General features: G+C 45.5%; 1 protein-coding gene across 1 annotated transcript in view; it reads right to left on the bottom strand.

Annotated features, from left to right (window-relative positions):
* exoc7 (exocyst complex component 7) overlaps positions 1 to 13,354 on the bottom strand; it is a 38,458-nt gene that overhangs the window by 22,815 nt on the left and 2,289 nt on the right. The window contains 9 exon segments of the mRNA XM_085964115.1: positions 116 to 184; positions 1,343 to 1,435; positions 3,231 to 3,242; positions 3,531 to 3,698; positions 5,124 to 5,346; positions 6,885 to 6,932; positions 6,934 to 6,991; positions 9,018 to 9,094; positions 9,096 to 9,205. Of these exon segments, the coding sequence (XP_085820241.1) occupies positions 116 to 184; positions 1,343 to 1,435; positions 3,231 to 3,242; positions 3,531 to 3,698; positions 5,124 to 5,346; positions 6,885 to 6,932; positions 6,934 to 6,991; positions 9,018 to 9,094; positions 9,096 to 9,205 (858 nt within the window).

The following is a 13,354-nucleotide window of genomic DNA, read 5'->3' as shown; positions in this document are numbered from 1 at the left end:
AAAGGAAAATGCATGACTGGTAAATTATTCATGCTAAAAATTAAAACGTTGTTAAAGTTCAACCAAAAAATTGAAGGAGTTTTGCTTTTTGTTCTTGAAAAAATATGCAACTTACCCACGGCAGGCCCATGCTTCTCATTCAGCGTATCAGAGAGATGTTTAACTCGCAAATCGTGATCATGACCTGGTCAGATGTTAATTAGCAGAAACAGAAGGGGTTGAGCCAGAGCTGCTGAAAGGACGGACTATGGGCACATATGGAAATTCTCAAAGGAAAACCCTCTATTGCATTGACAGGCTTTAGAAGGGAGTGTAATCTACCAAGTCAATGCTTTCAATGAATCTCTTAATATCAGTCTCATGCAGAGTTTCAAATTTTTTTTTTTTTTTTTAAATAATGTCATTCAAAATGTAATTTATACAGGACTTGGTCTGAGAGGTCACAAATTCATCAACAGATCAGGAAGGATGGTCACAATGCTTTGAATCTCGCTCCAGCCCACTTGCTATGCCGAAACTCAACTTGCACCTTCCTTACTAGTTGATCTCCACGGTGTTGAATCAGTAATCAAGACCAGGTGTAGTCTTCAGGGTTATTGGGCCAGGATGCGCAAGACATAATTTATCGCCCATTTTAAACTTGCACCTTCTGTCCTCATTTTAACATATTTCCATTATAAATTCCTGTGTCCCATATTTAGAATGGAAAGTACTATGTAAACATGTCATGCTGTTATTACACCCTCCTGCCAGTGGTGGTGCTGCAATGCCTCCACTGGGAAGAGAGTTTTAATTACAGCATTTTAGGCAGTCCATTATAAATTCCTAGATTCACATTTGTTAAGGGAAAAGTTGACAGGATATTTTAATCTCTTAGTATATTAAAAATAGATATTATCGATCCAATTTAAAAAGCAGCAATTCCAGAATACCCTCTGCTGCTAGTGATGTAGAATCGACCCCATTCACTCTAGAATACCCTCTGCTGCTAGTGCTGTGGAATCTTCTTCATTCACTTCTATATTTCCCTTCCCATTCTAAACAAGACTCATCAACTAACATTCATCTCAACACTCCAACCTCTCCCTCCCCTCCTCGAAACACCCTGTTTCTCTTGAATTCAGACCAAGCCTGAACACAGCAGAAATACTTCTCTGCAAATTCCTGTAAGATTCAAACTCCCATCTGAAGTTTTTCGGAGGCGTAGATTAGGTAAGATGCGTGGAAGGTGCATGAGAGTTATAACGCTTTTATGAAAACAGTGGATGTGGTTAATTTAAAAAAAGCAAGACTTTGCAGTAAAAGCAAAAAGCAGTGCACCCAGGGACAAGGAAATGATTACCTTCAATGGGAGGGAGATTAGAAACACCCTTTTTGCCATCCAGCCCATGCTGAGAATATTGTTTCAGAAGGTTCTGAGCCTTACGAATTGTGCCTGTTACCACGGTGGTGCAGAAAAGACAAGACCTAGGCAAATCAGTGAGAAACACCAGAGCCCTGCCACCAACACCACGCTATGTCCAGAGTATGTGCTAGTAAATTCTCACACCAAGACAGAAATCAAAGCAAACACAAAAAGCTACTTAAATCAAAACAGACACAACAAAAACTTAAAAAGCAAACAGAGAAAATCATACAAAGTTAGATAACAGTTTAACGATCTTGAACTAGGTTATGTTACATTCCATTTAAAAACAAATGACTTCTATTTTTTTTTTTACAGTTCAGATTATAGGATTATAACGAAAAAGCATTCCCAATGACTTGTTGACCACACATTCAGACCCCTCGGAATTTTACCCACCCAGACTTCAGGTACCATGTGGCCAATTATTGTCAAGTCAGAAAACTCGAGAGAAATGTAGAAGGCCTGGTGTACAAGTTTCAGCTCCTTTATATCCACGGGAGTGCAAATTAGAAACTAGAATTTATAGTATTTAAACTGTACGCTCTCCTCTACCCACCAACCGCACACAAAATTGTACGTTCATAATTTAATACAGCACCAATTTCAAACCATTACTTATCCGGGTTGACTAGACATCGAGAATGGAGACGCAAGGTATTATTATGGGCTTTGATTAGCATATGTTGATTAGGGCCAATGCTTCCTCTAATTTTTATTTTAGGTGTGCGGTCCCTTTTAAATTTGCTGTGCGGTATCTGTTCCAGCGTTACAGCTGGTGAGCACCCTGCGCGGGACCTCCCACTCCCTGCACGGCTTAGGGGGAAATGTTGATTAGGACTTCCGTCAGCTTTGGGCGGGCAGCTTAAACGTCTGTCCAAAAGCATCTGGTAAAATCGGAAACAGCGGGATCCAGGGTACGAAATAACCCGGTGGCAAATCAACTGGTTTCTACCAGCTGGGTAGGGTTAAAATCTACCCCGCCCACCCCCACCATGATGTGTGCCACGACACAATAGGGGGAGGGAGTAATTGTACATTCTGCCTCCCGCTTAATGAATTTGCAGCCCACTTTCTTCCATTCATTAGTGCCTGCAATAGAGGCGCCCGAATTTTACCATCAGCATTAACAGAACGGTAACATGCTACAATCCTGCAAGTGCCAGGAGATAACCGGTGCAAAATTCCAGATTTGTGACATGCAACTGGATACACAAGGGGCAATAATTCACAGTAAAACTTAACACCATTTTCCCCCCCCCCCCTTGCAATAGTGTCACCGATTGACCTTGTTCAACATTAACTTGCCAATCGCACCGTCATCGAGCTGCCCGTCACTTTGTTCTGACAGCCACCCCCAGCGTGCTGCCCTCCTCCCACGTTTGAGGGCACTGCCTTGGATAAGTAAATAAAACACGCAAACTACCCAGACAGACGAGACCAGCCCAGCTGTGAATCTTGCTGGCAGTTAATCAATCAACCTTTTAAATAAAATGCATAAATGGACCATCGCGATCTCAGTCAGCAAAAAAAAAACCGCAGAGGCACAACCGGGAAAAAAAATCCCCTGCACAAACTTCATTTCTCCAAAGTTTTCCAACATTTTTAGATTCTTAAATGGCACCAAATCCACTAAATTAGTCAGCTCAAACACTTGAAAGATTATGCAGCAAGACTTTGCAGAAGCAGTAAGCTTTCAACAAGACAAACTGGCATTAATATCCTCCTGCAATCGAGCTTAATGTGCCACAGGCAGTGGGCACAACACCCGAGCAGGCAATCAGAGACTGCCGAGGCTTAAAGGGCACATACAAGCATGGTTTACCTGGGATGTAGACTGCAATTCATCAACAGAAACATGAATAAAAATTAAGAGAAAAATAGCAGTTAGTGGTGGAGTATAAAAGAACAAGAGTATTTTTTTTTATAAACAGAAATTTCACCACAGAAGATCAGAACTTTTCAGTCGATGCAGTTTCTGATTTTAGGAAAGAATTTCTAAAAAATAAGTTTTGCTTTCCCCCCATGATTACCCTGCCACAGTGAACTTGCTTGAAGTGAATGGAAGTGTACAGAAAGGTGTGGGAAAGAATAGCAACATTTAAAATGACAGCGAGATACTGACCTGGTCTCTTGATGGCCTTTTTGCTGGGGGTATCTTTCCTTTTGTTCTGAATGGCGGGGGAGTACAGGACACCGGAGGACAAGCTGTTCTTGCGGAAATGCTCTTTCAGACCTTTGATCGATCGGTCCAACTGGTTCGAGCGGATCTGGTAATAGACGTTCATAAAATCTGCAAGGGAGAGATTGTACAAGTCAGGACTGAAGCAGTGAGTCGAAGCCCAGAGGTGATTAATTATCCCCCTTCCTTTTCTTAACTCTAAACATCTGGCAAGTGTTAATTATAAATTTACTGCATCACTTGATATCACAGCAGCAAATTTATCTATTTGAAAACCAAATGTATATGGCACCTGAAGGTCACCTTTCCTCTCACAGCCCATTACGACCAGTGTGTAAAACCACTAATGCACAACAGACCATTTGGAATCGGAAGCTAGATTAACACTTTGGCTGGGCACTGACCAGTTCTGATGAAGGGACCCGCCCGATACTTTGATCTATTTTTCTCACGGAGGCTGACTGGCCTGTTTGTGCAATTCCAGCATCTCATCTTTATTTTAGTGACATCAGCTCAGGTGGTTTCTTAAATGTGAAAAATAAAACTTGCACTCAAAAACAGCACTGCATTGGGACCCTGAGCACTTCACAACCAATGGATTTTTCTTTTTTTAATTCATTCATTCACAGGATGTGGGCGTCACTGGCAAGGCTGGCATTTATTGCCCATACCTAGCTGCCCTCGAGAAGGTGGTGGTGAGCCGCCTTCTTGAACCGCTGCAGTCCGTGTGGTGAAGGTACTCCCACAGTGCTGTTAGGGAGTTCCAGGATTTTGACCCAGCGACGATGAAGGATCGGCGATATACTGCCAGGGCAGGATGGTGTGTGACTTGGAGGGGATTATTTTGGGGAAAGGGGGATGAGAGGGAAGAGGAAGGAAGAGAGAGAGGAAGGAAAAGAGAGAGAGGGGGAGAGAGAGAGAGAGAGAGAGAGAGAGAGAAAAAGAGGGAGGGAAAGAGAGAGAGAACAAAGAGGGAGGGAGGGAAAGAGAGAGAGAGAAAAAGAGGGAGAAAAAGAGAGAAAAAGAGGGAGGGAGGGAGGGAAAGGAAGAAAGGAAGAAAGGAAGAAAAGAAAGCAGAAGCAAGAGAAAGTGCTAGTGTGAAAGATGCCCTCCACAACTGAATAGCTGGCCAATGGGGCGGCCAATCTGACACGTGCAGGAGTGACTTGGATGAGTACCAAAAGGTACCTGCACCCATGGAGCCATAACCCAGCAAAAACGTTTCTGCAGTAAATATTTTTCCCTGCACTGCAACAGTGACTACACTTCAAAAGTACTTAATTGGCGCTAAAGCGCTTTGGGACATCCTGAGGTTGCTGAAAGGCACTATAGCAATGCAAGTTCTTTCTTTAAGACATCCCCCAATAGGTAGACTGTCAGCCTAGTGTTTTTCCCCCAATATAACATTCACATTGACCACCACCCTATGAAACACACCTCATGTGGCCGACAAAAAACACAATTGGGGAAGTGGAACCACAGCACAGGTACGGTGCAGGTATTCACCGTTTTAAACTATTGCACCACACGTTTTACCTAGGTTTCTCCCATATTCCACCAGCCACATTGAAATGCAGATCAGGTCCTGCAGGATATTTTCAGGAAGATGTTCCAGTGTCGCTTCACCCGCTGTCTCGATCTCATCATCTCCAGCGATCAGGTCCAGGATGATGACGGACGGCACTGCTTTGCTGTTGCGGGTTAGGAGGTTTCTGAACTCGGACTCTAAAGATTCCTTGCCTTTTTCAAAAAGAAATTTCTGTAAAACATGACTCAGAGTTAACATTCTTCGAAGAATAGGAGCATCATCTATTCTTCCTTTCCCCGCGCCCCCACAATAATTTCCTTCAAAGACGGGGTCTCAGCCTCTTCCCGTACAAGAGATGGCACCTTCCCATCTCCATGGGAATTACATGTTCTATCTAGCTGAAGGACAGCAGTGCTAAAGAACAGAACCTTCTACTTTTAGCACCATGTTGGAGTCGTGATGCTCCCAGGTCCGATGCAGAGTAATGTTCCTGTTATACTGACCACCACTGTAACCAACCTCCCCTCATCTCCTCTCCTAAAAGGCACCGACTGTTGCTGGGACACACTACCACACGTGCTGTGCTGGCAGCCCTCTGCTACCTCACCGCAAGTGCCCAATCTTCACATGCGAGTCTAGATAGTGGCTGTCATCTTCCTATTTGACTGCAGAAGGCATCACAGCCAAGCCCGATTCCCCCATTCAAGCCTGTCCTTTACAGGAGGTAGACTTTCCATTGCAGGGTTGGTTCAATGAATGACAATCAGGAGGGTAACTCTCTCGCTAAATGAAACACCCCTCACAGAAAGCAGGAATTGAACCTCGCATCTTTTGACCCGTCTTGCTTCACACCAGAACACTGCGTTCATCCACCAAGTCGTCGTGGGCAGTCTGGCACTTCCATTTCCCACACCAGCCATCCTTGGGGTCTCCCGGAGAAACTGGGGCTTTACACACTAAACAAACGCAGGCTGCAGACTCCTGCCACGAGGAAAGTCTTTCCCTTTTCACACAGGACCCTTGCAACCAGCAGAGAGGAGGAGCCTTCCACCCCATCGCAGTCTGGCTCGGTTTCAAACCCAGGTTCCAGAGGTGAAAGGACAATGCTTTAATTAACTATACCTGGGATGAGAGGGCTGTCCGATGATGAGGAGATTGGGCCTATATTCTCTGGAGTTTGGAAGAATACTCGCATTAAAACGCAAGATTCTGAGGGGGATTGACATGATAGATGCGGAGCGGTTGTTTCCCCTGGCTGGAGAGTCTAGAACTAGGGGCATAGTCTCAGGGTAAGGGGCCAGCCTTTTAAGACTGAGGAGGAGGAGGAATTTCTTTACTAAGAGGGTTGTGAATCTTTGGAATTCTCTACCCCAGAGGGCTGTGAATGCTGAGTTGTTGAGTATATTCAAGGCCGAGACAGATTGATTTCTGGACTGTAGGGGAATCAAAGGATATGGGATCGGGCAGGAGAGTGGAGTTGAGGTTTAAGATCAGCCAAGATCTTATTGAATGGCAGAGCAGGCTTGAGGGGCTGTATGGCCTACTCCTGCTCTGAATTCTTAAGTTCTTATACCTACCAATCTTTTGACAATATCATAATACTTTTCTATCTTCTGCAAATTAGTCCTTTTAATTGTTCAAAATGACTAATTATCTCGAGTTTCCTAGTCACTCCAGGCTCAGGGGGCTGAATGACCTACTCCTACGTTCCCAAGGCGGCATAAAAACTTATCGACCACATTTTACACCCGATTCCCTCTTCAACCTACCACCCGATTTAGCTCAGGGCTGTCTGGATTGTTGTCCTGGAAGTACTCCCACTGCTTTCTGAATTCTTGCCATACAGTTCAGGTACTCCTCCAGCCGTCCAGCGGGACTGATCAAAGAGCGGGAGAGAGAGATACAATGAAATGGGCGTCAATAAAACCTGCAACTTGGAAAGCTGAATGTCATTTCCTGTCCTGTTCCCCTGCAAAAAAATATTCACTCTATCCCTCTCGACTGGACAATGCGAAGGAAAGTTATTACTGAAGGTCCTTCCCGGTGATTGAGACAGTGTAAACTCCCCCATGGCAGAGGATGGTATGTTTGAGCTGAACAAAGCTTACGCTGCATTACATCGGAGAAGAGAAAATTACCATAATAAATTCAGTAATTATTTATAGAGGTCGCTCTACAACCCCCCCCCCCCCCCTTTACAGGTGTATCATTCATCTGGTAATGTGGGATAGCTATTTGTGGATTACACAATGTAACAACCCACACAGATACTGTTTAGTAATACGGTAAATTCGCAAATAAAACTGCAAGCTAAGCTGAGCCGGTCAAATCATGTATAAAAACTTATATACACTGCTGTGATAAGAAGTAACAAGTTTAACAATGTTTGAGGCCAAACTGCAGACAGATTATCTTAATCCACAGACTGAACATTAATGATACACATTTTGAGCATCCACCCAGTACTTGACCATGGGGGACTTTAATGGAAGATGGGATTTTGGTGTCATATCAAACCAGTAAACCTTCCGAGTGGAAATGGAGTAATATCTTACTCATCCCACATTCTCTACCACAGAAGACAGTTGAGGCCAATTCATTAATTAAATATATTCAAGAAGGAGTTAGATATATTTCTTAAGGCTAAAAGGATCAAGGGGTATGGGGAGAAAGCAGGGACAGGGTACTGAATTTGGATGGTCAGCCATGATCGCATTGAATGGCGGAGCAGGCTCGAGGGGGGGCCGAATGGCCTACTCCTGCTCCTATCTTCTATGTTTTCTATCCCAGGACTGGAGTCTTGAAATGGGTGATAAATATTTAAGTGACTCAGAAAGTACTTGTATACGATGAATAATACTGCAGTCTACTATCTAACTCTATAGCTTAAGCTAATTTGGAGTTAACATCCAATAGAGCAAAGTCTTAATAGCACCCAGGATCCTTGCCTCATGTCCCCACAGGGCGAGTCCCGGTCTCCCCCGCGAGACAGACTCAGTGCTTCAACGGGGGGGGGGGGGGGGGGGGGGGGGGGGGGAAAGAAGAGGAGCAAATGAGAAATAGAAGGGAATAATTAAAGGCCCTATGGGGGGTGCTCCCCACTGCCACTTGGCAAAGAACCGGGAGCGGGAGACTCGAGGCAAGAGATGAAAGCAGAAGCAATCGTACAAAGTGCGAGCGGAGAAGGAACAGCCTCCACAGGACTGGCGGCCGGGCCTTCGGTTGTCTAGGCCCTCAGCTCTGGAATTCCCTCCCCAAACCTCTCTACCTCTCTTTCCTCCTTCAAGATGCTCCTTAAAGCCTGCCTCTTTGACCGAGCTTTTGATCACCCGTCCTAATTTTCTCCTTCTTTGGCTCGGTGTCAAATTTCTGTTTGGTTACGCTCTTTGAATATATTTAAGGTGGAAACAGGCAGATTTTTGAAAGGTAAGAGAGTCAAGGGTTATGGGGAGCGGGCAGGGAAGTGGAGTTGAGGCCAACATCAGATCAGCCATGATCTTACTGAATGGTGGAGCAGGCTCGAGGGGGCCGAATGACCTACTCCTGCTCCTACGTCTTATGTTTTACTACATTAAAGGCGCCGATGTAAGAAAACTACTAGGCACTTGGTCTGAGTATTAAACAAGGCTTTAATCAACTGTTTTTTCAACATGGAGATCTAGTTGTGTCCTTCACTAGTTCCTGTTAAAGAATGTCCTGAGCAAGCTGGGGCCCATGCCCGAGTATTTATACTCTCCCTGGACAGCGCCACCAGCAGGCCGCCCAGTATTATTTCAGAAGTCTTTCCACATGAATGACAAGATTCATGTCAGGCGCTATATAAATGCAAGCGGTTTTGTTGACTAGCATGAACAGTCAGTAAATGAAATTAACTTAAACAGTCTCTCTCTAATCCCACTCACCCTTCTTTGATGATCTTCTCTGTGTCCTTGGCTACGTGGTAATAGCTGATGACATGGTCCAAGCAAGACAGTGTTTTTGTCCACGTTATCCTGTAGGCGCTGCAGATTTTCCGTCTGCTTGTGGACCGGAATGATGGAATTCTCCAACTGCATCAGGCGGCTTTTCAAACGATGAAAAGGATGGAAACCTAGAAATAAGAGATGGAGCAATCAGATACTGACGCTGTCTGAAGTACATTCTCTCCCAATCCCTAGCCTGAAGGCAGTGGCCCATACTGGGGGGGGGGGGGGGGGGGGGGGAGGGTCAGCAACCCCTCGACTACTTCACCCAAGCAGCCATTCATCCTAGGCATCAGCCATGGCTCAGTGGGCAGCGCTCCCTCTCACCTCTGGGGTCAGGAGGTTGTGGGTTCAAGTCCCACTCCAGAGACTTGAGCACAAAAAATCCAGGCTGACACTCCAATGCAGTGCTGAGGGGAGCGCTGCACTGTCAGAGGTGCCGTCTTTCGGATGAGGCGTTAAATCATCTGCCTTCTCAGGTGGACTTAAAAAATCCCACGGCACTATTTTGAAGAAGAGGGGAGTTCTCCCTGGTGTCCTGAGCCAATATTTATCCATCAAACATCACTAACACAGATTCTCTGGTCATTATTACGTTTGCTGTTTGTGGGATCTTGCTGTGTGCAAATTGGCTGCCGCGGTTTCCTACATTACAACAGTGACTACACTTCAAAAAGTACTTCAATTAGCTGTAAAACGTTTTGGGAGCGGTTGTGAAAGGCGCTATCGAAATGCAAGTCTTTCTTTCTTTACCAGTCATCATACAAAAGGTTCACTTAGAGCTGGTGAAATGAACTTACCATATTTTTTGTCAGTTGGTCACTTTTTTCCAAGCTTTCTCTGATGAACAACAAAGTTTCTTGTTCCTGTTTATAAAAGAAAAAAAGTTGTAAATGCGATCCAATGGAATTAGGACACTTTAGCCCTTCCTGCTTAATAATAAATGCGATGGCACCAGGACTCGGCAATAGCAACAGTTGGGGGCATTGTAGGAAAGTGTGGGGGACATCAGGTGAGATTAGAATCAGTCTCCCTCCACCCCAACAGCCTGCTGAAATGCTCCTACAATGAATGGGTGAGGTGCCAGAGAGCTCCCTATGCCCAGGAAACTGTCACCCAGCAACAAACAGAGGCTGCAGGTCAGCAGGGGCGGAGAGGGTAAGGTGGCATAGGGAATTGGTTTCAACAGGCAAGGATTTATAATCATTACCTACACAAATTCTTACCCTTACCAAAACAGGACCAGCACCTCAAAACAAAATGTCATCTCTCTTGCATACAGTCTCACTTTTCCCAAGGATTTCCCAGAATGTAGCAAACCAGAAGTTACCAAGCACATACCAAGCTCTTTAAAGGAGGCGTTAAATTGAAAAATCTTGCACGTTGAAAGCATTTCAACTGTAGGGCTCATTAATAAAGCTCGGAGTAAGTTACCTAGTTCCCTCTGGTCCAGGGAATGGTGCGTTGAGTTTGTGGGGACAGGAAGAAAAATAGGAATTAACATTTTTTTTTTTTTTTTTTTTAAAAAGATTGTCTCCTCAACTGTGCTACTGAACCATGCAGGTGGGAAAAGGCTTGGATTTGATCTATCGTCTATGCTAAGTTAGCTGATCAGAGCCGGGGTCGCAGCGCGGTGCAACAATTGACTTTTAAGGGGGAATAAACGGCCAGATTTCCCACTCCCGATCACTATTCAGTGACTGCAATAACCCACTGTAGTCAACTAGCCTGCTGAAGCTCAGCGCTCAGGTCACTCAGAGGGCTGCGACCCTCAGTAATCAGCAACACCTTCAGGAGAGGAGCGGAGAATTGGTTTTTTCTTTTGCTAATTTCCCCCCCCACCCCGAACCGATGCTTTTGCTGGGGTAACACTCCACGGGCACAAGGTAGTACCTATTCCTGGTCATTCTTTTCACACAAGCCTAAATGCTATTCGACTGTGGAAAGCATCACAGCTAAGCACAAACCTCTATTGCTCAAAAACTGTGAGCATGTTTGACAAGAGTCAGTGAACAGCAAAAGCAGGAACCTAGGGGTCAATTGTAGTTTCCCCAACTGGCGAGATCAGTTAACTCAACACAGACTAGAACCATTTACCAGAGTAATTGGTAGAAGGATTAGAGGGGAGTTGAGGAGAATATTTTTCACCCAGAGGGGTGGTGGAGGTCAGGAACTCACTGCCTGAAAGGGTGGTAAAGGCAGAAAACCCTCATCACATTTAAAAAAGTACTTGGATATGTGCTTGAAGTGCTGTAAACTGCAAGGCTACGGACCAAGTGCTGGAACGGGGGAATTAGGCTGGATAGCTCTTTTTTCAGCCGGCACACACACGATGGGCCGAATGGCCTCCTTCTGTGCCGTAAATTTCAATGATTCTGACTCAAACTTAGGACTTACTTCTCTGCAAGGCTTGGGACATCACTGGACAATGATTTTCAGCCAGCAACAAACATTAAAGTATTTAAAAGAATGATGTTTCAATGAATTAACTGAGGCACTGGTCAGAATATGTGCGAGTTAGGTTGATTGGGCTATGATAAAATTGACCCTTAGTGTTAGGGGGGATTAAAATACGTGGGGTTACGGGGATAGGGTGGGATATGTGTTTGGTGTAGGGGTTACAGGGATCGGGTGGGATATGTGTCGGTGCAGGCTCGATGGGCTGAAATGGCCTCTATCTGCACTGTGGGGTTTCTGTGTGATTGTGTGTGAAATAGAAGAATAATGTAGAAAAAATCCAAGTGTCGAAAGTGTCTCAGACAGAAAGCACAGTTACTATCTGCATATATACATTCACAAGGGCCGGTACTGTACACCACAGCTACTCGGTCCCCAATCCCTGCAAACTCTCAGGAGCCACTGGTGGAATAAATTCCCAATTTAGCAGATATTACCTGGAGCAAATGAGCCAACAAACAACTTGCATTCACATAAAACCTTTAACAGAGAAACATTCCAGGGCATTTTATAGAAGGAAAAAAATGGGTAGCGAACCAAAAGAGGATTAGGAGGGGGTGCAAGATGTGGGTTTTGAGGAGGGTCTTACAGGAGGTTTAGACGGGTAAGTAAGCAAGCAGCTGAAGACATGCCCGCCAATGGTGGGGCAAAGGGACAGGGATGACAAGAGGCCAGAGGTCAGAGGAATGGGGAGTTTTGGGGTGGCGAGTGTTGCAGCGCGCTGGAGGAAGTTGCAGAGCTATGGAGTGATGAGGCCATGAATGGATTTAAACATCAGGATGAGAATTTTATTTTGAGGTGATTTGGTGGGGGGGGGGGGGGGGGGGGGGAGGGGGAGGGGGCAGGAGTCATTGTAGGTCAGTGAGGACGGAGTGATGGGTGAGCGGACTTGGTCCCGGATAGGATACGGGCAGCAGGAGGGTGCAGGGTGGGAGGCTGGCCAGAAGAGCATCGGAATAGTCGAGTCTGGAGGTAACAAAAGCATGAATGAAACTTTCAGCAGCAGATAGGCTGAGGCAGGGGTGGAGACGGGCGATGTTACGGAGGTGGAAGTAGGCAGTCTTAGTGGGTGGAAGAGGATAGGTCAGCAGCTCAGCTTGGGGTCAAACAGGACACGGAGGCTGCGAACAGTCTGGTTCAGCCTCAGATGGCGGCCGAGGGGATGGAATCAGTGGCTAGGGAACGGAGTTTGTGATGGGGCTGAAGACGATGGTTTTGGTCTTCCCAATGTTTTAACTGGAGGGAATTGCAGTTCACCCACGACTGGATGGAGAAACAGGCTGACAACACAGAGGCAGTGGAGGGGTGGAGAGAGGTGGTGGAGAGTTGGGTGTCAGCAGCATAGATGTGAAAGCTGACCTTTTGTCAGTTGATGAGAAAGAGAGGGCCAAGGATAGATCCTTGGGGGGGGAGTTGGGAGGTTACAGATCAGGGTGGGAGCTTAAAGGTTTAGGAAATTGTTGAAGGGTGTGGGGAAGATAATGGAAATGAAAAACACAAAGTTTATCACACACCAGCAGTAATATGACAATTTAGATCAGAAAAGTGTCTTTGAAAACATAGCTTACTAAACACCATCTTCATGAAGACAGTGCCCTTTTTAAACAATTCATTTTGCAATTACCGGTCTACATTTCTCTGGAATTTCCTCAAATAAATCCCAGAAACCTAGTGGAAGGGGGCAGCGAGCGAGCGCGGAGCAGTGTGTCTAACGGTGAGCAAATGCAACATCTGGCCAGTCACACAGACGAAGATCATCCACGGTTCCAACTGCAGGCTGTGCTGATTTAACTCATCTCAAACAGACAATGGACAGAGTG

Source organism: Somniosus microcephalus, chromosome 21 (assembly GCF_052327205.1).
Source record: "Somniosus microcephalus isolate GS21.2 chromosome 21, FLI_Smic_1.0, whole genome shotgun sequence".
Taxonomy (NCBI): Eukaryota; Metazoa; Chordata; class Chondrichthyes; order Squaliformes; family Somniosidae; genus Somniosus; species Somniosus microcephalus.
This window is presented reverse-complemented; position numbering and strand designations above follow the sequence as displayed.